At 38.4% G+C, this 27,293-nt stretch overlaps 1 protein-coding gene across 2 annotated transcripts in view; it reads left to right on the top strand.

Annotated features, from left to right (window-relative positions):
* ASPH (aspartate beta-hydroxylase) overlaps positions 1-27,293 on the top strand; it is a 181,941-nt gene that overhangs the window by 13,615 nt on the left and 141,033 nt on the right. Inside the window, exons 4-5 of one of the 2 annotated variants that reach the window (XM_032421682.1) lie at positions 21,879-21,971; positions 24,896-24,970. In XM_032421682.1, the coding sequence (XP_032277573.1) occupies positions 21,879-21,971; positions 24,896-24,970 (168 nt within the window). Of the gene's footprint in view, positions 1-489; positions 1,557-21,878; positions 21,972-24,895; positions 24,971-27,293 lie in introns of those variants that run through there. The other variant, XM_032421681.1, reaches the window with a different exon arrangement.

The following is a 27,293-nucleotide window of genomic DNA, read 5'->3' as shown; positions in this document are numbered from 1 at the left end:
AAAAGTGTGAGGAAATGAACCTTTTTATTCGATGAATATTTATTGATATATGTAAATGCTTGTATAATCAACTCTCGATAATACCTGGTTGGTAAATCAGCAAACGTGGAGGCTGTCAGAAGGCTCTATCTTTTTACCCTCTATTACTTTTGTTCGTTCTTCCCATTGACATTAATTGAAGTCGATTTTGGCTAACACAATTTTGTGTTTGGGGCTCTAGATTCTCTTAATGAGAGAAAGGCAAACCTAGTTAGGGGCTGGTAGGAATGGTTGAGGATTGGTCAAATTGTGCCTTTCCTGTAGTACATGATTGAGAGTTGATTGTAAGGTGTGCATCTTAATCAGTTTCTTTGTTTTCCGAAGTATCTTTTCTGTTAACTTCTGTGACCATGATGCACATCCTTTTTGAGATCACTCTTCCTCAACTTCTTTTTTCCACCTAACTGCTCTCCTTATTTTCTCTTTCTCTCTTCCTTTATTCTTATGTAGGCCTGACCAAAGATGGCAGTAATGAAAATATTGATTCTCTTGAGGAAGTCCTTAATATTTTAGCAGAGGAAAGTTCAGATTGGTTTTATGGTTTCCTCTCATTTCTCTATGATATAATGACTCCCTTTGAAATGCTAGAAGAAGAAGAAGAAGAAAGCGAAACTGCAGATGGTGTTGATGGTACGTCACAGAACGAAGGGGTTCAGGGCAAGACTTGTGTCATTTTGGATTTACATAACCAGTAACTTTGATTCAGGGACTGAAGTCATTGGCTTATGAAAACCCGAAGCAGTGTCCTGTTTCTTTCTTTCCTTTGCGCACCCAGGGCTTCACGAGCAGTGGGGCAGCTGTGATCAAACAGTACAAGGCAACGTGTGATCTTTCTCCCCAGTCCAGCTCCTAGCTAGTCCCTTGCTCGGCTTCCCCACTTCTAGTGAAGAAAGGGGCACTCCTCATTCTTGTAGTAGTCTGCAAAGTGCATTGAGATGTTCTTGGTGGTATAATTGGTTTCTGTATCGTTTTGTTTCAACTTATGTTGTATTCATTGAACTAAATTTAGAAACTTCAGAGCAAATTGTTTTGTGATTAACCCTTGATGCTTGTCTTTCTAACACACTATTAATTGAGATGATTATAATGGACTTGATTATAAAAATGTTTCCAGCATGATTCATAAATTAAATGATTCTCTGTTGATCTTTAACATGACTGGTGTGTAAAGTGATGGTTCTTTAACACGCTGATATTTTTTTATTGTAATTTGTTTAGGTTAACTGATTTGTCAGATGGGTTAATACAAATTTCAGTGTAAAATTCTGTATTAATGGTGCTTTTAAAATAATTTGAAAATAACCCCATGTTTTTGCCTTAGGGTAGTGAAATTACTGTATTCAGATAGTAGTAGGTCTGAATATTTCTGTATGAAAGCAAAATTTATTTTTAATTTTATTTCCAAATATACATCCAGAGAAAGTAATTTGTATTTTTTTTAAGCAGGCATATTACACAAGAGGGAAAATGTGAATATGTATCTTAATGCTGTACATATTAAAATTATTCATCCTAAATCAGTCTTTTTCCATTTTTTCCTGTATTTTCTTATTAAGTGCTTTCACCTTTGGCTTAGGTAGAATATGATTTTTAGATGTATAAATTAAATTTACCAAAGTGATAATTCTCTTCAGGAAAATACTTTTTTTTTTTTTTTTTTTGCCATTAGAAGACCTTAAAAACATTTTGAATCAGTTCATTTAAAATGAGTTTGCTTCAGTAATAGCAAAAGGAACTGTATCAGCTGTATGTAACATGCATTCATAAAATGAGATTTCATCTGTTTCCTTACCGCTTGAAAGCGATTAGGACCTCCTGTTTCTGTTACCCTTTTAGGGAGTGGTGTTTCGTGTTTTTAAATCTGTTCGACCTTCTTTGAAACTTAACTTGGCTTTGATTCCTCATAGAGCTTAAAATTCAAATATGTTTCTATTTTTGAACATTTTATTTATTTAACTCTAGTAATTTCTCCTTTTCGAATATTCATTCCTTATGTTTTCATATGTAACCAAATTGCTTTCAGTAAGTGGAGAAGTCACCCATTTTTTTCAGAGGGGAACATGACAAATTTAGTTTCTCTGTTGGGAATCAGGATCCTAGGCTATCCAGCTGTTTGTAAGTATGTATCGCAACTCAGCCATAGCCAGAAAGTTAAAAGTATCAAATCAGAACACAGGAAAATTCCGCCTTTAACCGCCACTTACATGTGTCAGAAGAAACTGTGCAGTTTGCTCATCTTAAAAAGCATTATTTTAAAGCTACTTTTGCATATGGCTGCACACATTGTACATTGGGCAGTTGATCTCCTAAAGCTTACATGGCTAGTAAAACTCTAGTTTGTCTTTCCCTAATTAATCAGGGAATATGTTTCATTCTGTTCATGTTTCTGACAGTGAAAAGCTTCTAATTTTGAAATGTTAATATCCTGGAACACATAAGTATGATTTTAATAATGTGCTTTTTGAAAGTTTATGAGGTCTTTGTCCATATTGACTGTGTCTTCCACTTTGAGTTGGAGTACTGTGAGATATTAACTTTCATTAGGTTTAAATGAAAAACAATCTTGGGCCTTGCTCTCAACAAAATTCACATAGCCAAATGTCTGAGATGTATTTTTTAAAGCAGTCTTATTTTTCCATGCTTCGTGACTACTAACTCTAGAAGATGTGTGGTCAGTTCGAGAAGTAAATGGATTAAATTTGTGTGTTAAAATGTTTGCAATCATTAATTTCTCATCAGGCTCTTTTTTTGTCATGATAATGATACTAATGCATGTTTTATGTACAGAAATTAATTATGCTTTATTTTTGTAAGTGAAAAATGACGTGAGGAGCTAATTTTCTATTTATCTAATACCCCCTTTAGTCAGCCCTGTTGAAACGTCTCTGACGAAGGTAAAAGGTAGGGAGCTGGTGAACCCCTGACTTCTGTGACTTCCTTCAACTTGTGGCTAAGGCTTGTTTTGGTGAGAAAAAAATCAAGTTGTTTGCAAAACTAGTGTGGAGTATTTTGAAGCTGATCAAAATTACTTCGCTTAAATTTTATTTATTGTATCTGTTACAATTTTTGATTTTTCTAAGGATTTATTATATGATTTTCTGTTTCATAGTATAAATATTTCCCTAGCTTTATGCCTTCTATGCTTATTAAAAAGGCAAAATTGTATTCTGTACACTTGAATATTTATTTGTAGTTAAACAGAATTTTGAGTTGTATCACATTTACTCTGCTGTTCTAACTTCAAATACCCAGAGGAGCTTGGCAGCGTGAGTTCCGTATACAGATGTAGTCGTGTCTCCTCAGAGCTGGCCTGCTTGTTTCTTTAGATGCGCTGCCATGTGTCCAGTTGGGTTCTCTGAAGTTTGGCTCAAAAACGAGGAGGTGGCCCTCTGGTGATTTCTTTTCTGCACTGTAGCTCCTTTCAGCCCCGATTGTCTCCGGGACATGACTGATGGGGTGTCAGTCATTTGGAGAACCATCTTCTGGGTGCTGGTCGTATCGAATCCCTGAGGCCTCGCCACCAGCTTGCTGCCTGGGAGAATTGCCTAGATGCCTCGGGCGATCCTGCCTTTTCATCTTGTGCTCGATTCTTTCTTCTAGGAACTACCTGCCTGTCTCATAGAGCTATATCCAGAGATGTAAGAAAACTTTCCTGCTTGAGTTCTGGTTTGTTTTTATTTACAGTTAGCTAGACTGAATAAAAATGTTTTCTGTGTACCCTGAAAAAGCTTGGGAGATTTCTCAAAAGTAGCTGTAGGCATAGGCAGGTATTCTTAATTTGATCGATCCCTTCGTAGATACACCTTTTGGTGACTGATATCAGGATCCTCTCTAAATAAGATCCTGGTCTATAAAATAAGTAGTTTTCTGTGATTTGGGCTGTGGAATTTTCTTTGGTTACAATGTATTTGGGGCATTTTCATGAAATTCACTGACTCACACTTTATTATCACAAGTTGATTGACAGAATTGTGTGCCAAATTCTCTGCTTCTGATATTTGTTGATATTTCTATAACCAAGTAATACATGGGAGTATTACTGTGAGGTCCTGGAAGTTAGGAACCAGGTCTTAGGCTTCAAGTCTGAGCCCAATATAGGATATTTATTAAATATTTGCTGGGATAATTAGTCTTGATGAGTGTTAACCTCAGAAGTTACCCATTGTCTAATAAAACACTGAGGGTTTTTTTTTTTTAAACCAACTTAAGTGAAAAAATTATTGGACTTTTTTTTTTTTTCAAGAGAAACAACATTTTGAATTTCATATGGGAAACTGACCTGTGCTAACTGACGTCTTCCCGTGAGCTTTCCAGTGTCTTTTTTTTGTTCATATTTGAGTCTGCTTCTTCATGCAAACTTCCAGTCTCTGGTTACAATCCCTTCCTAAACTTTGAGTCATTCCATTCTCTTACGTTCTGATCTTCCCTTCCCCACTTATCATAGAGCATTGGAAGGTTTGTAGCTTTCTTTTTTCAAAATATCTGTGATAATATTGTTACACCATCTATTTAAAAATAAAAAGGAAATTGGTGTAATGCACGGGCATGCATTTTAGCCGAACTAGACTTCCATTCTAGAGCAATTCTTTACTTCTTTTTGCTGAATGGTTACTCTGATGGTTTTTAAGGTGATTACTGGTAATAGCACTGTTAACTTTTTGAGAATTTTTTAACAGAAATTTAAAAAAACAGGTCTTATGTTCTGCCCTTAAAACATGAGTTTTAGAGCAGAGAACCGTTACTTAGGCATTTGGGACATTTTCATTTTATTTTATTTTTTTGCCAGTTGTAGTCAGTGTAGAAATAAACTGTGATGTTTCAGTATGGGAAGGAGGAAGATGAGAAACTGAAGCTCAGGGTGACTCAACAGGTCCCACCAGGGCCTGTGGGAGTGACGGAAGTGACCAAAGTACAAAGTGATACCCAGCCGACCAAGTCTATGGCCAACTCTCCGAAAACCTGCAGAGCTACTTGGGTTTCTGTAATGGAGCCAGTCTTCTAAAATTATGTCTGTTGCATGTGGTCGAACCACAGGTCCAACCATTGGCTTAATGATTCAGCATTTGTATTTTGATACAGAATATTTCATCTTGAAAATGTGTGTGGGATAAGCGGCTCTGAGGCAGTTGCCAGAATAACATTAATTACTTTTAGGCAACTCATGTTTTCAGGGCAGAACATAAGACCTCTTTTTTTAAATGTCTGTTAAAAAATTCTCAAAAAAGTTAACAGAGCTATTAACAGTAATCACCTTAAAAACCATCAGAGTAACCATACGGCAAAAGGAAGTGAAGAACATGGTGATCACTTCTTCTTTGCCATTCCCTTTGGCTGCAGCCACTTCCTGATGCTTTTTTGATGACTGCCTTCAGTTGGAATGTATTGTAGCAACAAAAACAACTTTCATCCCAATGAATTACAGAACATCAAAATGCTTCCTTTTCAGGCTCTGATTGATACAATTTTCTATATACTACTTGGGAACTATTTTTAAGGAGTTACATTATATTGTCATGAATATTGTCATGAATTTTACTGCTTGATAAGTTCCCCCCCCCCCCCCCCGCTTTTTTTAACCCCTGGGCATTGACTATGGTAGTAGAGAGAGAACAGGAGAAAAATAGGGCATGCTTGTTGATTTTTGACAGTAAAGGGAGTCCACATCAACCATAGTTACAAATTTAATTCTGTCTATAATTAGGAATTATATACAATTATATAAAAGCAAAGTCTTACATACTTGCCTTGTGTTTTTCTCTGGGGCCACTTCTCTAATGTCCACAAAGTTTTTTTTTGTTTGTTTGTTTTAATTTTTCTCTATATGCTGTCACCAGTCCTGCATCACCACTAACTCCTTCTCCACCACTGGGCTTCACGTCATTTATGGAAAAAGATCTCTTCTTAATTTACCTGAACGGAGCCTGTGTAAGGTGCTCACTGTGGTGACAGAGTTACTCTTTTAGTAGGTATTCAAAACCTTTCCCATGCTCTTCCATCTTCCAGGGTCACTTTATTCTGCTGGAAAGGCGATTTTGCTTTCAGCTTTACCAACATAGTCATCTTTGGCTTCAGTTCCATTGTCTTCCTCTCTCTACACTTCATAGCATTTCTTTATTCTCAGAATTTTCTTCATTGTTTCCTCTCATTGATCATTTTTGCAGATGTTGCATCTTCTGGTTTCCAAAGTTAAGTCTTTGCCTGCATCTCCCCCTGCATCTTCTGGCCTCATAATTTCTCTCTCTTGCTAGCTCTGTTCCTGTTCCCCGTAGGCATGCCTTTTGTTTCCTCTAGCCATCAAACATGCAGACACAGTGAGATCATGCAAACCCTTATTCCTTTCTGCCTCCCTGGGAACCGTGGGAAATTCCACATATGAGCAGTTGTCTTCTAAGAAGAAGGCAGTCAGGGGTCCCCATCAGCACCCTGGGTTTCTGGTCACCCTTTTCCCACCTGTGTTGTCTCATTGTAATGTGACCACCTCTTCCACTGCTTGTAAAACTATAACCTGAAGAGCCTTATGGGACATTTAATAACTAACAACTCAGTAATGTCCTCATCCTAAACCTTTGTTCCTGCCTTCCTTCCTAAAACTGCACTTTTGACTTGAAGAATACTGTATTTCTTGACTCTCCTCTCATTTCTTGTTACGTAGGGGCTTCTCTGTTAACGTCCTCTTTTCTTGGTGCTGTGCTCGGTGCCTTCTCTGCTGTCTGTATCCTTTCTTTCTGAGACTGGATGTGGTAGTTGTGGTTTAAGTATTAGCTCTGTCTTTATCATGTCAAAAATATTGAAAGCTTATTGACTATATTCTTTAAGTTCATCAACTTTAGGTAAAGTTGATGCTTTGGAATTTTGTACAGTGCATTGCACATTGTATGTCTCACTTTAAGGATTTGTGCCCAAATCCCTGGAAAAGTTTTAAATAAAGCACTCATTATTTTTTCCTGTTTCACTAAGCAAATGCTAATCTAATATTTTATTAATGTCAAAAGTTAACTCTAGCCTTTTCTTTCCTTTTTTTTAAAGATTTTTATTTATTTGTCAGAGAGAGAGAGAGCACAAGCAGGGGGAGCGGCAGGCAGAGGGAGAGGGAGAAGCAGGCTCCCTGCTGAGCAGGGAGCCCGATGCGGGGTTCGATCCCAGGATCCTGGGATCATGACCTGAGCCGAAGGCAGACGCTTAACCCACTGAGCCACTCAGGCGTCCCAGCTCTAGCCTTTTCATCAATATAGCTCTTTTGACTGTGTCATAACAGTGGGCTTTGGTGGTTGGGTAGTCTGATTCTGATTCTTACCACTCTGCTTTTTAACAGGAAAATCTGGGCATGCATTGAGAGAACATGCAGGAGTCAGGAGAGGGACATGAACAGCATTAAACATGCATTTTAATGTTTTATGCTCATTTCTTTTGCACACTGGATAATGCCCATGTATTTAAAAGTTGGTATTACAAGAATAAGTTTGATATTTGATTCTGAAATAAACTTTAGTGGGGAGTGGTCCAAGATGGCATTCAGTATTATAAGGTGGCATGCTGTTTTTAATAGAGTTTAGGAAAGATTCAAGTTTTATCTGTGAAAAATGATTTGTCACACACACACACAAGTTATGATTCTGTATGTATATAAGTAATTGGACAGGTATAGATAGCCGTATGAAACAGTTAGTTCACATTTCTTTTTTAAATGGAGTCAGTAAGACATACACTAATACTTTTTTCCAGAATAATGATGATGATAATTTCTTTTTTTTTGAAGTATAGTTGACATACAATATTCCATTAGTTTCACATGTACAACATAGTATTTCGACAACTCTGCATGTTATGCTATGCTCACGACAAGTATAGCTACCATCTGATGATAATGGTATTTTCAACCAGAATAAATTGCCGTTCTCAAATGGACTATCTCATTTGATGGAAACAAATTGCAATGGAGAGAGAAAGAGAAAGGAATTTAGGAATGGGGGATGATTTGACTAATATAACAGGAGTGAAAGCACCCCATGCTGAAAGTGGGGGTGTGATTAGGGTTTTGAAAAACACAGAGTGGGTCCTGCTTGGGGGCTTTCTTGTACAACCGTAGCCATTTGTTGCTGAGTGACAGATGGTGCTGCCCCCACAGGAGGTTACCAGTAATCACCACACCTCCCACTCTAAGAGCCTAGGAAGTGGGTTGGCAACTTGGAATGCCACCTTGGAAAGTTTGCTGATACATGAGTATAAAATAGCATTTATGTGATCAGGAGAGAGAACTGAGAACATCAGTTGACTGGGATGCCAAATACAGCGTGGTTAGAATGAGATACAGGGTATTGACGTGTGTTAGAGGTTAGACCCATTGTCAGAACTTTCATTTGCCAAGACAAGAAATAGAAAGCTATTGCAACGTTTTTAGATGAAGGGTAAAAAAATTAACATATACCTACATGATGGTGTCATTCTTACTTGTTTGTATAATTTTTTTATAAAGAAAGTTTGAGACCATAGAGGAAAAAAGCAATGATCTTTCAAACAGTAGAGATTAAAATTCTATCAAAATATGCTATCCTTTCTTTGGATGGCAATGACGATTGAGTAGGGGAGTGAAGTCCCCTGGTCCTTTCATGTGTGGTGCTTGTAATGGGTCATCTGTGCCGAGCAGACGGCCACTGGTGATGCGGGTACCGCTGAGTGGGAAATGCTATTTCCAGTCGTAATTAGGTTTTTCTAAAGCCCACCATTCTTTCAGGTCTGTGGCAAGTCATGAAGTTGGCTGACTATTAATAAGGTGATTGCAGTGCATTTTTTGTTATAGTGAAAGTAAGGTTTCAAAATGACATCTAAATGATAGATATTTATGTGTCAAAGGTGTGTGTTTTTAAAATGGTGAGTTTAACTTAATTTGGTTAATGAAGGCATTGATTTTAACTATAGATATTTATTGTATTATTTAAAAAAAATACTTTGTTTTTAATTCCCTTAGTATTTTCTGTTTATAACCTATTTTCATCTTGTAAATACCAACAGAAGGACCTGGTGGGGTAGCCAAGAGAAAAACTAAGGCTAAAGGTATTTTCTGTTTTTCAAATTAGCCTTGAGTGAATCAAGTTTAATGCTTGAAATTGCATGACATTTTCTAGATACTTTAATGCAGTTACTAATGCTAAACATTGCTTTTTGATTTGGGCTGCACCTTTGGCCAGTAGTAGTTTTATCAAGATGTCATTAAAGAATTTCTTGCCTCAAGCCTATAATTTTAAGTAATTTCCTTTTTTATGGTATCAAAACTTTTGTAACAGTCTTTAAACTAAAAACATATAATGATACCATGATATTATACTACATATAAACTTACATCTAAACTTGTTATTGTCTAACCTAAAAGCTTTCTTAGTTTGAATTTTTTAATTACTATTGGAAGAAAAGATGAATTCTTCACTGATTGATTTCATTTCTTCAGAAGCTCTGGTGACACTTTGTCTTAGAGCATAATGAAAGCCAATGTGAGCACACTTGTAGTTTTCAATGAAATGAAAACTTAGACTTATAATCTGGAGTACTGCATTTCGTTGGTATAGAATTTCCTGTGTTTTGATATTTTAATTCTTTAAAAATCACTGTACCTGTCAACCATCATATGTAGGCTAACAGCTTATTACTACAGCCTTATTTTTTATATCCTTGTGGTTTTTCTTGTTCATATATCAATATTTATGTCCGTTAGGGACAGGGGCATGGGAGAAGTGCATGTTTTTCTTTATTAACTTGTAATATTCTTTTGTGTTCAAGTGCTTGGCATATTGTTTTTAGTTTGTTTGTTTTTTAGTAAAACATTATGGCTGTGACTTGCAGGGTTTTGTGATTTGTATTTTAATTTTAAGATTAGGGAATTTTAATGTTTTAACTTTGTGTTCCATCTGAATAACTTCTCAGGGAGGGAACCGTTTTTACCGTTTTATTCTTATGTCACTAATTATGAGATAAATGGTCGACAAAGTAGAGTTTATACTTCTTGATCTGGAGAGACGAATCAGACATTAAAGATTTAATATTGTACAAGTTGTGCAGAACAGGATCGTACAGCCTTGAGTAAGCACTCTGGCAGTGGCGGGATCCCTGTCTCTACAAACAGCACTGAAGTAGGGGAGGGTTCAGACCGTTGCTTCTTTATGAATACTATTCTGTATTTTTAGAAGGTCTTAAAAAGATTTTCAGGAAGAATTGAATACATTTTGAGCTATGTGAATTTTACACGATTCTGATGGGCCTAAACGTCTTCCACATTTTATTAAAGAAATCTTTAGTTTTCTTTGTTTCTGCTTAGATGCTAATGTAAAATGCAGCAAATACCTTGCTTCTTTTAGATTTCCTAATGAGGGAGCAAGAAGGTGAAATTCAAAGCTTTTGCTAGCAGCTCTGTTAAACTTTATGTAAAACGGGTTGAAAGCAGGATTGGTCTTAAACGAGATTTGGAATTAGCTGTATGTTCCATTTAATTGCTCCCCTGCCTATGAGCATGGATGGACAACATGTTGGCTTGAGTGGCTCTACATAGAATAACAGGAAAGCATATTTAAAGGAATACTGATTTCATAATGTTGAATATAAGCAGACAAGAATGTCTACTTGTCATTTTAAGTACTATAGATAATGAATTTAAAATTTCACGCTCGTGGATATTGTTTTTTTCTTACTTAGCTAAGAAAATTAAATGGTATTTACTTTTTCATCTGTTCATTATATTTGTTTTCAAGGCTTGTAAGCACAAATATTTTAAGGACATGATTTTTTGTTAGAACTAAAAGTTTTAAAATTATCTTTGTATGGATACTTGTAAGTTATGGAAATTTTTTTCTTAATGTTGCCAGTGTTCCTTTAATTATGTCATTATAATTGTGAAATGTGAGTTGTTAACACTTTGTGTAAAGTTTATGGATGGATTCATTTGAATAATATTGCATGTCAGCCTTATTTTAAAACAAGTCATAACCTATTTCAAGCTGGAAAAATACGATGGCGAGTTTCTGGCATTTCTTTGGTAGCTGATATTTTGTAGAGGTTTGCATCTGGTTTTAACCTATTTAAAACTAGGGGATGAAAGTCACTTTCTGAATGAACATTTCATGTGTGTGGAGAGATGAAGACCATACTTTAGCACTAAGTTACTGTCCTGTGAATTAAGAGATGCTTTCAATAAACTTTTTTTCCTTTGATTGGAAAACCTGAAAGTTAAAGAACTCACTAAAGAAGAGCTCAAGAAGGAAAAAGAGAAACCTGAGTCAAGGAAGGAGAGTAAGAACGAAGAGAGAAAAAAGGGGAAGAAAGAAAAGGAGGATGACCGGAAGGATAAGAAAATTCCTGATGCAGATATATCCAGGAAAGAGTCTCCTAAGGGGAAAAAGGACAGAGAGAAGGAGAATGTGGGCCTAGACAAAAGTGCTAAAGCCAAGGAAAGTAGGAAAAAGTCCACAAATGTAAAGGACGCTTCTGGTAAAATGGCATCCAGAGACAAAGATGATGCAAAGAAAGGGAAAAGTTCTAGCAAACACGCACACTCAGCCAAGGGAAATAACCAGAAAAGAAAGAACTGAAAGCTCTAATATTGTCATCCCAGGAAATGGTAATGTTCATCGTGATTTGCTGCTAAATGGCATAGAAAATTTAGTATTGCTCCAGTTGGGGAAGATGTGTCAGATAGCCCTTGAATGTATTTATTGGTGCTCAGTACGTAAATTGTTTGAAATTTAGATGCACTGTCTTATACATCTCAGTTTAAAAGATGACGCTTGTAAAAACCATGTAATAAAAATGTGATGTAATAGCTTCTGTTTTTATTAATTTATTGATCATGTATCCAGATAAATGTATATATATAATATGAATTGTAATGAACATATTAATCGACTGAATACTTTCATCGGAGCTAAATAAGAATGTTAAGATTTTCCACAGTGTGTATACACAGAGTGCCTTCAGGTGTGACAAATGCTCAGGTAGGTGGGAGGTTTTCTTCTTTCTCCCTTTACCCTTTGTCTTCTTCCCTCCTTTCCCTTCCCGCTTCCCTGCTTCCCTTTCCCCTTCACCTGCCCTTCTCCCTCTCCCCTTCCCCTCTCCTTCCCCATCCTCTCTCTCCCCCTCCTCGGGCTCCTGTGGCAGCCCCTGGGGTCCTCTTTCCCCTCAGTCTCTCGGCAGGCTGTTCCCTGGATCCTCCTTTTCCCTCCCCTCCCCTTTCTCTCCTTCGGAGTCTCTCCTCCCCACTCTTTTATTGGCTCTTTTACCTCCTCCTTCATCCCTCCGTGCCTTCTGGCTACTCACCCTCTTCACTTCTCTTCCTGCCACTCCTCCCCACCTGCTTTTGTCACCCAGTGAATACTTAAAGTTTCTTGCATGCAGCATGCACCGTTCTGAGAACTCTGGATGCAGTCATGAATAAAAGAAAGAATTTGATTTAGAGAACAGTTTTAGAACAATTTTATTGACAATATCTTTACAGACTCAGAAGAGAAATAATAAGACTTAAAGTATTTCAAATTAGGATATACTTTCATTTTATATCACATGGTTTTTCTGGTTATTTCGGTGGAGTGGCATCTTTCATATTTGATTGTATTATGGTTTACCATTTCTAAGGAGCTTCAAATCTGAGCTCTAACTAGAGATCAGAACTTAATCGGAAAACATTTAATAAAATGAAATTTCAATAAGAATACATTTCTACAAATGGTTTGTGCCGTCCTGTGCATGAAGTCTTAAATCTCTAATTGCAACTACTGGTGAGATTCAGTTATGAATTGGAGAAGAGCAGCCTGATTTGTTGTAACAGAATCAAAAGTGCTGCCACAAAGCTTTTACTTTTTTAAAATAATTCTTCAGGGGTGCCTGGGTGGCACAGTCGGTTAGGTGTCCAACTCTTGGTTTCGGCTCAGGTCGTGATCCCAGAGACGGGAGATCGAGCCCCATGTCAGGCTCCACACTCAGCAGTGTCTGCTTGGGATTCTTTCTCCCTTTCTCTCTGCCCCTCCCCACTGTGCTCTCTCTCAAATAATCTTAAAAAATAATAATTCTTCAGCTTTTTCTGCTAAGAGCTTAAAAACAGAGAATTTGGCCTAATTGAAAATATTTCAAGTCAGAAATGAATAAGCATTAAGCGCCAGTGTCTCTAAAAGTATTGTGCACCATTTTCTTACGTGCTGTCACCTGTCCTGCTTAAAATCAAGCAGGACATTTAGTTGACAAAAGTGCCAACTGACAGAATTTTATAGCCAGCGGGAAATCCTGGAGAATAATAGCCAATCTAGCTAATCTAATCCTATTATTTTCTTGTTCAAAAACTATGGCCCAAAGAAATTGTAACGTGTGTTCACTTGGGGTTTCCTGTGTCGATTAGTCAGGGTTTTGTTGTTGTATAGATCACCGGGACATTGTAAACCACACCGGGAATGTTATGGCTCATTTGGTTGGCAGATACAGGGGCACCAGCTTCGGGTGGATAGATCCCAAGCCCAGACCTGTCATCGGAGCTGGGTTTCTTCCTACTTCTCATCTCAAGTCTTGGCTCTGCTGATGCTTTTCCTTGACTTTTTATTCTATATGGAGTTGCTACCACTTGATGAAGATGGCCCTCAACAAGCCCCACACGGATCTTTCTTATCTGAGCAATCCTAGTGCAAAGAGCCAGTTTTCTGGAACGGCTCTGGGAGAATTGCAACGGCACTGGGTAGGCCTGATGACCATTTGTGACCAGTCCTGTAGTGGGGATAGGTTAGTCTTCCCGGCCTGGCTTCTGTGCACGGCGCTTTGGGCGGGGGCTGGAATGGGTCCCGCTAAACCATACGAAATTTTTCCCGCAGGGAGGAGGGTTTCTGGGAGGAGAAGAGGGAGGCTCCAGCTGAGCACTGACCAGAACAAGAAGCAAAACATTTACTCGCCACACACATAGAAGTTACAACATCTTAAAAATATATCCTGATGGTAGATCTTGCCACTAAGATAAATGGATTGATTTTTAAATTCATGTACCAAATTTTAAGTGTTATTTTTTTCTACAGATTTTTTTTTTCTTTCTTGGAGAAGGGCTGATAATTATATTTGCATTTACCGAGGGCATTCTAATAATTTCTCCATTGGTTTTTAAGAGACAGAAGTGATGTGGGATAAAGTATATAAATGCTAAATTCTAAGAAAAAGAGGGGAAAAAAATCTTAGGATAACCTCATTAGCATAAGCACATTCACATTATCTATTGCCATTTGGTAAAGTGCTTGGCAATATTTTACTTCTGTTATAGTTCTCCTTTGAATATCAGCTCAAGAATTAAATTGAAACATCTCTACTAAAAGCATTTAAATATATTTCAAGAGTTCTTATGAACTGGGAATGGATTTATTTTTTTTCCTCCTTTTTTCTTTCCTTCCCTTTTCTTCAGTAAATAAAGGCTTCAGCTGAATTTATTGAAGCTGAGGTCACACTTCATCTAATTGCATTGGCACTTACTATTCAACTAAAAACTTAGTGTGGGAGAAACTTTGCTCATGATTAATGGATTTAAAACTGTGCTTGTATTCTGACTTGTACTCACCTTTTGATTCGGAGCGTAGTTATTTCTATTTCCTGCTGCTTCATATTGTTATCTAAGGATAATTAAAACCAGAAAGCTTATTACCCTTTTTAAAAAGTCATCTAAAAACAGGGACAAAAATTTCCTAATACAAAGTAGTTGGGAGTCAGAAGAAGTCCTGAAAAGTGAAAGCGAAATACTAAGAAAGTAAGTTTGTCATATCACAAACAAAATTGTTCTTTCAATTACACTGTGAGATGATACATCAGGTTTTGAAAAATGACATTACTGGCCGAATTTTCTTTAAGTTTTGTAGGATAGTATTTCACGTGAGTAGCACGGTCACTGTAAAGGTAAAGATGGTCAGTTTTACAAAAATATTTGGGAGCCTATCAATTTTTCCAAGAATCTTTTTTATCCTTTAACATTTAGATTACTTTTTTTGAAGAACTATATCATCTCTTTCTTCATTTGTTGTGATGCGCAATGTCTGTTTCATTCGTTAAGGGCTTTGTGTGTGAATTTTAGTTATTGCTAACATCATTACTAATCACCTTTTTGAAATCTTACTACTACTTTTTTTTTACAAGATTTTTGGTTTTATTTTGTGGGTGATTTGCATTGTGTATAAATGGTCTTATCAACATTTCACGATAAGGGAGAGACTGATAGATAAATTGACATAAATTCATCAGCATGAATACTTGAGTTAACCCAGGAGGATTCATTCTATAAGTAATTGGTTCATAGAAAGTATTTTATACTGTTATGACCTGCTTAGTCATACAACTCTGTACCTTCAGAGGTTTTAATGATTATTTGGATAATAAGGACTCCCTATACATACTTCCATTGGGAAAAAAACCAGATAAAAGTAGTACACAAGAATGATTTTTTAAATTTTAAATGTTTTAACTGTAGTATCATTTTCTATGAAATGGGTCTGGTGACTTGGGCCACAGCTCCTGGCTTTGGTTCCTTTCTCCTCTGTTCTCCACTATTCCATCTCCTGGAATAATTCTCCATTGGTAACAATTCTCCAGATTGATAACTTGGATTATTTCACTATTAATTGCATCTTGGAAAAGCCGGTTTTCCTCATTTGTAAATTGAAGATAATACCTTTCCTTCATGTGGCTGTGGGAGCTAGCTGGTATTGGACCTGCATAAAGAGCTGGCACATTGTTCATTTCCCCCCTGTTCTAGCTAAAAAGAAAGTTTTCATTCTTAGGAAACGGAAGGGTGGGTTGTATGTCGCAGATCTCTAAGTGTTATTCTCATGGAAATCTTGTTTGGGAGTAATCTGAAAAGATTCCCAGTAACAGTCTTCAGCCTCCTGTCCTTCCTCCTCTGTTTGCCTGAAGACAAAACCACATGCCTTAGATGTTTATTACCGGTTTGGATATCATTTTCATATAGAAACCAATTTTCACAAAATCTTCCATCTTGTAAGCCCTACAAAGCAGAAAGTCCTCTATTTTCCTCCTCTTTGTTCTCATTTCACACCTCATTTGATTTCACTTTATGTGTATTTATCACTCTACATTAGCATCTGTGCATCCTAGAGTTCCGTCATTTATTTCTTCCTTGCCTCAAACATTACTTCTCTTGCATCCTAGGAGATGAGAGGAAGACATATATTAAAGCTTAGGAAGACATATACATAAGGCTTTTGTTACTTTTGGTAAATACCCATGTGCTTTGTCATCTCTATTTTGCATGTATGGATCCATTCAACAAATATTCTGAGTGCCTGCAGCATACCAGGCTGTGCTAGGCACGGGGATACAAGTGACAAGGTGACTGCAGTCTCTAGTGAAATGTTAGGAAATAAACAAGGGGTTGAGGAAGAAAATAATGAACCGGAGCCAGCTGATGCCGGTGCTGCCCACTTGGTGGGCCGTGTTCCACCGCTGCTGAGGAGCCAGCTGACTCATCACGTCTCCACTGATGTTCTCTCCGATCCTCCCAGGCTGGGGGACTGTGTGTCTCCCGATTATCACGCTCATCACTTTGCTTCACTGCTGGATTTTGCTTTCCTACTGGACTGTGATTTATGTCCAGTACCTATCACGAAAGCTGAGAAAAATAGGCATTCAATATATGTTTATTGAATGATGAGCACATAAAGCACAGATCGTGTAAAAAATATTTCAGATATGTATATGCTATTGAGTAATATTAAAAAGAAAAAAAAGAATTTTTTTTTTTTAAGAAAGACCGAGTTTCTGCAGTAATTGCAGGATGCTTTAACCACCTTGGACGTTGCCGATCGCTGTGTTCATGTTGTATGTGTGCAGGGAAGGTGGTAAATTCGGCTCTTTTAGAAGAAACAAAGGGAAAAATTAATTTGTGGGGAAAACATGGGTTTATATTTGCTGGGTTTAAATTCTCTCATTTAATTCTTGAAACCCTTCTAAGGCGAGAGTTTTATCCCCGTTCCATACTTGTGGAAAGCCAAGGTGAATCAGTGGTAATGCACTCAGGATGGGATTCAGATGGAATTCAGCGGCAGCCCTCTTGGTTCATGAACCTGAGCTCCTGTACACCGTCTCGTGTTGCAGATGTTCAGGCGAGCCCACCGCGTTCCAGTCTTGGTGGAGACCCTTCAGGGGTCCTGAAACCCAAGCTCTTAGGAAACCCTTTTGGCAGTTTTATTCTTTTGAGATTTAGGTCATCCTCTTCCTGCAGTCTGTCTGTTGATCTTGGGTCGTGTGAAGACGCTTTGAATCTGGAATGGCTCTTATTGTGTATCATGGGGCAGCTCTTTTAGTTTCTGGCAGAATTTTGACAGGGCTGCAGTTCGGATACCTGCTAAGATCTGTATTGGCTGATTATTTGTCAATCAGTATGTGCGTCTTTCTGGTTTATTGATTTTCCAGGATATTTCTCAAGATCATGTAGCTATTAGGGTTATTCTTGGGGTATATTGATTTATACTGTTAGACTACTTGCATTTGGAAGCAGTAGCAGTCCTGAGCTCTTCCCCTTTGAATCACAGCAGCTGGAGTAACCTAGGTAGATAAGATGGGTGGCTCAGTCGTTAAGCGTCTGCCTTCGGCTCAGGTCATGATCCCAGGGTCCTGGGATCAAGCCCCACATCAGGCTCCCTGCTCGGCAGGAAGCCTGCTTCTCCCTCTCCCACTCCCCCTGCTTGTGTTCCCTCTCTCGCTATGTCTCTCTCTGTCAAATAAATAAATAAAATCTTTAAAAAAAAAAAAAATGATCAAAATTTTCAATCTCTACACTACTGAGTCAGTAAGCCAAAGATTGATAAACCAGTTTTTAAAAATGTCTTAGCTTTTATGGGCTTAGTCTATGAAGTCCTATTTGCCGTTCTTACTTTCCCAGATTTTGTCAAGGAACTGGTTTGTATAGAACTCTTAGGAAAAATGAATCCTTTATTTTCAGTCAGAATGAATAGCTCCATGATCAGGTGACCCCAGGACCTTTCTGATTCTCACGCCCTTGCTCCTTTCTCTAGCTGCATTGGCCACATGGCTCTTCCTCGCTCCCAGCACTTTGTTCTCCCCCTCACCCCAGATCAGCTGAGGAATTTGTACTTGCTGGTCCAGAGCCTCCCTGGAACATTCTTCCCCAGCCCAAGTCACAGGGCCACATCCCTGGTTTCCTTCAGGAATCTGTTTACATTTTATCAATGAGACCTTTCCTCATCAATTCACCGTAGATAGCCTCTCCTCTTTCCCTGATGGCCTGGCACTCCCTGTCCCATATCTTCCCCATTCAATATACTTTAAATATTTCAGGTTTCTTATTTTTTAAAATTCTGTCCTCCCTATGAGAAGTAGGGCTTTTCAGTGTTCATTTTCTGTAAAACAGTGCCTTGCATTAGTAGGTGCTAAATAGTTGCTGAGTGAATGAATACCATATGCAATTTAGTTAAGTTTTAAACTGCTACATACAGATGGGAAGAAAATGCATTTATTTCCCATTGCTCTCAGGTATAGTAGGGTAGCAGTGAAAGAAGTGAGCTAATACTGGATTAACGTAACTGTCAGATACTCAAGTTTGCTATGAATGGTTGACTTAAAGTGCTCACATCACTTACTTTATAACTTCTTCCATTTTTAATTAAAATTGTAAGAAAAATCATATATTTATTAAATGCAGACATTTTTTTTTAATTTCCTAATTTTTCTGATGTGCCCGAAGAACTAAAAACAAGGTATGCTTTAAGGCAATTAATTGATTTTTCAAATCATGCGGGAGCTGTTGTGGTTGACTTGCAACTTTCATTCAACCCTAGATAATTACTTTCAGGCATTATGCTTATCCTGTTCCCTTTGCCAGCTTAGAAATGGAAATGGGTTCTGGTTTTGACTGTTAAAGCTGAAAGAGAAGACTGCTGGAAGCTTCTGCTTCCAGCTAAGATTTCCTCAAGTCCTAAGAGAAGCAAAGCAGGAGGTGGTTCTTTGCTCCTGGACATCCTCTAGTCCAAAAGAGGAGCTTGCAGCTAGGGGATCCCCGATGGCCAGCGTGAGGGTGAAGCTAGTGCTGAGAGCAAGCCCACCTGTCTCTGCACTCCTTGTGAGATTAGACAATAAATTTCTTTTTCACTTGAGCTAGTGTGAGTTGGTGTTTTGTTGTATGCAGCCCTAGGAACATCAAAAGTGATGACATTCATTTCATAATGTAATTTTGAATATTTATTTCAGGGCTACATCCTTGCCATTTGTATCTCATTATAAATCCAATTTGAAAACCTTTCCTTTGATTACTGCTTGACCTTATATGTATTTTTATTTTGTTTAGTTTTTACTTTTGCCTTAAAATTTTATATGAGATCTGGATTTACCACTACTTCCTGAGGAACACTTATTCACGGATCAGAATAGACTTGGGTGGCAACATAATTTCTCCAAACACCAGAATGAAAGCTTATAGGGCTAATTCTTCCATATGGCTTATCAAACTAATAAGAATTAGTCTAGAATGTGTTTTTTTTTTTAATTTTAGAAAGTTTATAGGGGTCTAGGGAAGGAGATGTGTTAATGTGATCCTCAGCTTTTTTGAAGTTTACATTATGGTTTACTTTTATGCTGATTTCACCTCTGGAAAGTAGCTGTGACCAAGTATCAATAAATTTACAATTCAACTGCCACTTTGGACAGAAAAGAAAACTGCTCAATATTTTCTCTTGTTATATGCTTTTGCTTTCTCCTGTGGTTCTACAATTTCAATTTTAGAGACAACTCCAGCTGATATAGAGAAAGCTGACTATTAGAACCATATGTCTAAATATTGGTATGCTAGCAGCTTTCAAACAGTTCTCACATCGAAAATTGTTTTCAAATGAAACTTCCTGAAATTTAATAAGAATGGGATTTGTAGGCAGTTTAAATCTTTATTGTTTGTTGGGGAAATATTTTACTGCTTATTGAACCCATGGAGCACAATTTGAAAACCTGCTGCATCGAGGATTAGTGAAGAATGACCCTGTGGGTTTTCATCCAAACTGAGATATTTCTGAGGAAGAAATAATGATTGCAGCACAACGGACAGAACCTGGGACTGCTCCAGGCAAATGAGTCCCATGGCTCTGTAGTGGTGGATGCCGGGGCACAGATAGGAATCTCTTTGGTAATAGTAGGAAACTGATCTGAGTCCCCTTTCCCACCTTTATAGCCGTTAGCCTCTCTAGTGCGGCCAAGGAGCCCTCGTCCCACAGAGGATCTCCGCAGCCATTGAAACTAACAGAGTAGCCGCACCATTGGGGGTGTTCAGCCCTTGAGCAGGTGCTTACTGGGCACCTGTTATATGCCAGGCATTTCCTGAGGTGCTGAGAGTACAAAGATAAATGACACAGGAAGGTTTACCCTATTCATTCAGCAGAACGTAGTAATGAATAGTTTCATACCTGTTTCATACCTGTTCCATTAACAATTGAGAGACATTTAAATGGGAAAGAGCATGGGAGTTTTCAGTCCTGAATTCGGAATTTGAAATGTAATGGGTTTTATTAATAAGGCCTTCGCCTCTACCCATCACCCCCTGAAATTGAACTACATTTAGGATCCGTGGTTATTTGTGTATTCCCTTTGAAATCTACATTATAGTTAGAAGTCACTATACAGTAAGGAGTAGAACACAGCTGTATCCATTGGTGTTTGTTTTGATAGTATAGCGTGGAAGATAAGTAACTGAAGCAAATATAAGAGATGAGGTAGAATCCTGTGTATCTCTGTCTCACTATCTTTAGAATTGGAGAGAAGAAGGTGAGAGTGTGTTTTTGCCAATGAGAGAAAAATGAAAGAAAGAGCAGGAAAAATACAAGGAATCAAAAAGAAGTAAAAGACATGGAGAGTTTTGCAGATTACAATAGCATATGTACATTAAGAGTGGTCTGAAGTGCTCAGGAGAAGAAAAATGCCTCTCAATTCTGTACTGACCTTTCCACTGTAGGCCATTGACATGCATGACACACTTCCTCTAGTAACAGTTGTTGGTACAAGATTCTCACTGGGGGTAACGAAGAGCCAGGAGCTGGTGAATGGAATGACAGACTCTGGGACCTGATTTAGCTTTCTAAAGAGTTGTATTTAGTTGAGGATGTATTTTAATGTTCTTCATATAGAATATCAAAGAAATCATTTAGTCTAATAGATTTTAGACTGGTGTTGACTTTAAAATCAGCTTTCATGTTCATTTACCCTGATGTTTTATTTTCCTTAAGACGTTAAAAAAAACACACACACATATCTTTGTTTTCATGTCTTTTAGCTCTTTATAGAACAGTATGATTGTAAATGGTACCTTGAGAAGATTGTAAATAGTTATGTATGATTTGTTCTCATTTTTAACTATAGTTTTCAAGAACAGGTAATTATATACAAATCAAAATATGGCATGCAAACAAATAACAAATTCAAGTGTATCTTAGTTGTCTTACTGCTGGATTCAGAGCTCAAGCAGCAATTAATCACTTCTGAACATGAGGAGCTTGAATTCGTATTGAACTTCTTTTGGCAAGTGCAGACATGACTATTTTAGAGATTCGTGAAGGCTTAAGCAAGGATTTTTGTTTTATTGTTTTTAAGTGAAAGGTTAACTTAGGTAAAGAGATGGTCAAGGCCCACGTGAAGTTACAGAGCAGTCTGTTTGCCTACTTGAGTTTTTAAGCATCTCTACATTCTCATGGAGTATGAAGTCTGAGAAACTGAATCACTTGCACTATTGACGAAGTGTTCGAGAATATTGTTTTTCCTGGTTTAATATGTCAAAAAAAAAAAAGAAAAGAAAAAGGAAAAAACTCGAGTTAACTTTGTGAATAAAAATGCAGGCCTTAAAGAAAGATCTGCTTCAAAGCCAACAGTCCCACCGGAAGAAGCTGAGCCATACCCGTGGCTGGAGGAGCAGGTCCCCGAGGATTCAGGTAAGCTCTCCTCGACTTCTGACGGGATGTGCCTCGTCCTGCCAGCTCTCTAGTTTGCAATTTCCAGAATCATGTTTTACCCATAATTTGTGTCATGATGTTTACGGAAGATGAAGTATTTTTTTCTCCTTCTCTTCTGGGATTTTGGAGTAAACTTAATGTTTTCTAGTAAAAATTTACACAGGATAATTTTAATTTTGGGGATCAAGAATCAAAGGCACAGAGGAGGTGGCACAGTTAGGAACATCATGAGCTAAATGCCAGATATCTGGATTCCAGTTCCAGAACTTCTTAGAGTGAAAGCACAGTTCGACACGTGGTGTACCCTAGTGTTGTCATGGTCGATTCCAAGATCTAACAGAGGAGGCCTACTGGACTCCCAGTCTTTTTAAGAGGAGGGTCTCCTTTCTCCATCAGAGACTTTCCAGACCCCCACTTGGTGCTGTGGGAGGCCTCTTGTACATCCACATGAATTCTTAGAAGAATTCAGAGATCTCCATAGTCACCCAAGGGCCTGTGACTCACAGAAGGAAAACTCCTAAAATCTGTGAATAAATTGGCAAATGAAATTCGAATCTATTACTATCGTTTCCTGTTTGTGCTGTGATATTTATTGCAAAGTACTATTTAATTGCTGCACGGTTTCCCTTTACCTAATCGTTCTCCAAAATTTGGTTTCATTTTGCCACCTATTGGAAGGGTCTGGTATGACACTACATATTTACTAGCAACTGAAGTACTCTGGGCTGATTTTGTCACTCTATGAATAATATTTGATTTTCTTTTCTCCCTTTTAAGATCAGTATGCTGCTCTGATTTTTTTTATTTGTTCAAAACATAATCCTAGAATTTACTGTCTCCTTCCCAATCCTTTAGAGTACCATAACTCGAGCAAAAGAGCTACTTTTTTTAACGTTTTGTAATTAAATGTGTATTTGGATTTAGCATCTCAAATATTACTTTGCACTAAATAAATTTATAATTTAAAAAATACTGTTTTTCTAAGCTAATACCTACTCTGAAATGTTGTGCCATTCGTTTCAGCTCTCCTTTTTAAATTTTTGTTAATACTGCTCTACATTTAACTGATAACTTGTCCTTCTAAATCCGTTAGTTTATTTTCAACTCCTATCCTTTTCAACTTCTTGGCAGTGTTTGGTTTAGTTTAAATGTTGCCTTTTCAACCTTTCTCTTATCTAGGTTTTTGGCTTCTTTTTCTTCTCTATCTATCCTACAAACCCAGGTACATACCTCTCATTACAAAACAATAAAGTAAACCCCCTCTTGGTCCCTACAGTACTTTCTATCTGCCCTCCAGTCCCCGGCCCTGTACTAGCCAGATTTTTGAAAAAAGAATCTACAGTTGCTTTCTTTGCCTTATTTTCCACTCAGTTTTTAACTCATTGCAATCTAGCTTCTGCCTCTCCTAATCCTTCCCAGAGGAAAGGAGGAACATCACAGAATCATGGAAAGGTGGAACAGCATGGTGGACTCACCGAGTTCAAACCGGTGCTGGTAGCAGGTGATTCTGGAGAGGCATGTGAGGGCTAGATTGTGGAGCTCTTCTCTTCTGTTCTGAGGAGCTTAGATTTTCCTCTTTTCCTCTGTTCAGGCCGAGGAAGCCATTAAAGGGTTAAGCAGAGAAGCAGAGTACCATCCACTCCAGTTACTAATATTAGATTCTCTGTGGATGGTGCTGTCAGCAGTTGTAAAACTAAGAATTGGTTAGGAAGCTGTCATGGGCATTATAAGAGCCGAGGAGGGCTAGAATAGAGATTGGCAGGCTCTTCTGTAATTGTATGCAAATACATATAAAAATGGTTTGTGATATACAAACATCTATAAAAATAGAAGGCACTTTTTGTGCTTCAGGAATGGTTTTGTAATGTGATTAGCCTAACCGGTTCTTAAACTCTTTTCCTATCTGAAGTTCAAATGAACTTACCCTGTTTTTGTCATCGAGGATTAACTTGTCAGTATAACTAACTGATGTCATTGGCATTATTTCATGTGACAACATGGGTGATACTAAGTCTAGTGCTACTTCAATTTACTGAACATGGATGTTTGTTAAACAGAAAATTTATCGTAGTGTCAATGTCATTATAGCTTCTTGTTTGTTGTGTGATGTTTCAACAAACCCGGTAATCCGATAAGCAGCACAGTGTTGTCGGAAGGTCATTACTGATAATGTTGACTTTTGTAATTTATATCTATTTGAATCTATGGATCTGACTGTCAGACGGGCTTCTCCAAAGCCGAAAGGATTGTCAGTTATCATGTGGGTTCTTGTCCTCAACTTTTGACCTTCTCAGTCCTCACACAGTGGCCTGTCAGGTGCTCTCATGTATGTTGGCCTCATCTTCCACATTTTCATCTTTATTTCCAAGTACTTCCCTTCCTGAAAGCTTTGCCCATCCCCTTTTCTTTATTCTATCATGATTGTGAATTTTGTTAATTAGAAACTGAAGTAATTTTGCTCTGTGAGGTGTTTGCTAAACATTTATATCTGCTGTCAAAATAAAACCAATCTTGGGCGCCTGGGTGGCTCAGTTGGTTAAGCGACTGCCTTCGGCTCAGGTCATGATCCTGGAGTCCCGGGATCGAGTCCCGCATCGGGCTCCCTGCTCAGCGGGGAGTCTGCTTCTCCCTCTGACCCTCCTCCCTCTCATGCTCTCTGTCTCTCATTCTCTCTCTCGCAAATAAATAAAATCTTGAAAAAAATAAAATAAAATAAAACCAATCTTAAATATTTACTGTGTTTGCCAACATACAAAAAAAAAGTGGCAAACGGGTATGAAAAGGTAGCATAGTTGATGAACCAAATATATTCATTTGAATGTGTGTACCTGGAGGTCATGTTTCATGTTCTTCATTAATATCTAGATTTTTTTCTACTTAGTTATGTTTTGTAATCATTTTAGGACCTCGGAATATTGAAGATGAAGTAGAAGAACAAATTCAGCCCCTTCTCCATGAGGCAGTCTACACAGAACATGGTATGAGTTAAAATCCATTTTCTCATGCATTGCTTGCTCAAATAATGGTTAATTACATAAAGTGACTTAGACATTATTTTTAAATTTAAATCATAATTGAGTGTTTTTTTAAATTATTGGAGGACAAGTATTTCTGAAAGAGCACTAGACTTGTTTTATCTTACCCTGCCTTACTGTTAAGGAAATTATCACATAGATTTAATAAAGAAATGGTTAGAATAAATGAGAATAAACAAGTTAAGACCAATGATACATTAAGAACAGATGGCAAGAACAGGGAAGAGGAAAATAGAACACAACCAAGCAAGCTGTAATGGGCTATCTGGAAGCTGTCATCAGCTGAACCTGGCTGCATGCTTGGGTGGTCACCATAGCAAAAAGGGAAACTTTTAATTACGTTGGTTATGTTACCAGAGAGGAAATGAACATGCTGTCTACTTAGAGAATATAAAACATTTCCCCAGCTCTTACATCTAAAGCATTTCTTATATGTAGTTCTGTACAGAGAATATTAAATGATGCTTTAGAAACCCATGCTTTAAGATTTTATGAGACTGTTTCTTGAAACATCCCTTGATAAAAGCAGAGAGTATAACCCCAAGATGTGACTCACAAAGGGATTTCGAAGAAGGCAGAACACATGGTAGCCTGATACGCCTAATGGTTTGGTGTGAGCTGAAGAGTCCTAAAGGAAAAGAGTATATTTCTTAAAAACAACTGGGACTCTCTATCATTGAAACTGCTTTAGCAGGCCTGCTAAACTGTCTTACTCAGTCTTAGGTGTTTGGGAGTTACGTGTAAAGCACCCATCCAGCTCCGTCTGTGCTGTGCTGGGGAGACACGCTGCAGCTGAGCTGTAGGTTTTCACCATCAGCTCTCCGCGGTCTCAGAGCCTGTGTCCTTTCATTACCGGCTTCTGCTCAGCCAGGAAAGCCACTGCACCTGAGCATGCGTCTGCCTCTGTCGGCAAGCACAGGCCTTCCCTTCCTGCATCTTTTCTTTCACTTTAACCTAACACAAGGATGATGCAGTCTGAACAAGTCAGTGATTTCAGTATGATGAGGTCGGTGCCTTAACGGTGAACTGTAATGGCTGTGTGGGCCTTGCATAGACTTTGGCATTAGCAAAGGCTTCTCCGAAGAGGTGACTTTCTGACTTAGTAGCCGAAGGATGGCGTCATGCTTTGCCAGGTGGTTGTTGTTCGGGGAGGGTTCTGAGCAAAGGGTGTGGCCCGTGGGCAAGCCCAGAGGAAAAGAGGATCCAAGAGTAGTTTGGGGTGACCGGCCAATGGAGTACCTAGGTGGAGAGTGATTGGGAAAGGGTGTTTGTACTTGATTCACAGAGAAATAGGAACCATTGGAGGGCGCCAGGGAGTGCTGTGCCTTCTTTCTACAGTGTGAACATGAGCAGAGGGAGCGTGCTGGAGGGGAGAGGAGTTGGGGGGCTCTACTGGTGATCTGAGTGGGTCAGGATGGTTGGTTGAACCAAATTTAGCCAAGGTGGGGAGAGAGAAATGTGGGACGATATGGTAGACATTTGGGTGGGTGGGTGTACGAAACCAGACAGAAGGGGGCCGAATCAAGTCTAGCATGCCTGGGTTTCTGGCCACAAGCCTTCCTCTTGGACTTACTGCGTTCTTTACTTAGAAATTCACAGAGGCCATGGTTTTAAATGTTATTTGTGTTGCTTCTGAGTATGTATCTGCAGCCCTATCTCCTCTGTTGCTTCTGAGTATGTATCTGCAGCCCTATCTATCTTCTGAGCTCCTGGTTTATCCAGCTGCCTGTTGATCTTCATTTGCATGTTTTATGGGTATCTCAGACTCAAAATGCACTTAAACAGAATTCTTGATTCCTTTGCATTTCATAGCTCTCCCCCCAACCCCCTAAAATTTTGCTTTTATTCCACTCTTTTTATATGTTAGGTCTTGGTCTCTCCTCTACTTAGTAGCTTAAGCTAAAAACCGGGGAGTTTTCCTTATTTTTCTCTCTCCTCTTCTCGCCTCCTATGGGACCCGCGGGCAGGTCCTGCCAGCTTGGCCTCCAGCACGTATCTGGACCACAGTGTGGCAGCGTCACCGTCCCCTCCTGCATTGCTGCTGCAGCGGCGTCCAGTTGGGTCTGTGTTTGATGTGCCTTATGTGGACCTGGTCTTTTTCTTTTCCTCCTCTCAGTCACTTTTCTGCAGCCCAGATGCCTCTCGTTTCCTTATAATTGCCAAGTCTGTTTGCCTCGGGCCTTTGTACGTGTTATTATCTCTTGCTGGTATGTGTGTGTTCCGGTCTTCACATCTTACCCGATGGAACATGGCCTCCCTGACCACC

This window comes from Phoca vitulina, unplaced genomic scaffold (assembly GCF_004348235.1).
Source record: "Phoca vitulina isolate PV1807 unplaced genomic scaffold, GSC_HSeal_1.0 scaffold25, whole genome shotgun sequence".
NCBI lineage: Eukaryota > Metazoa > Chordata > Mammalia > Carnivora > Phocidae > Phoca > Phoca vitulina.
Note: the sequence above shows the minus strand (reverse complement) of the source record. Positions and strands in the feature narration are given on the sequence as shown.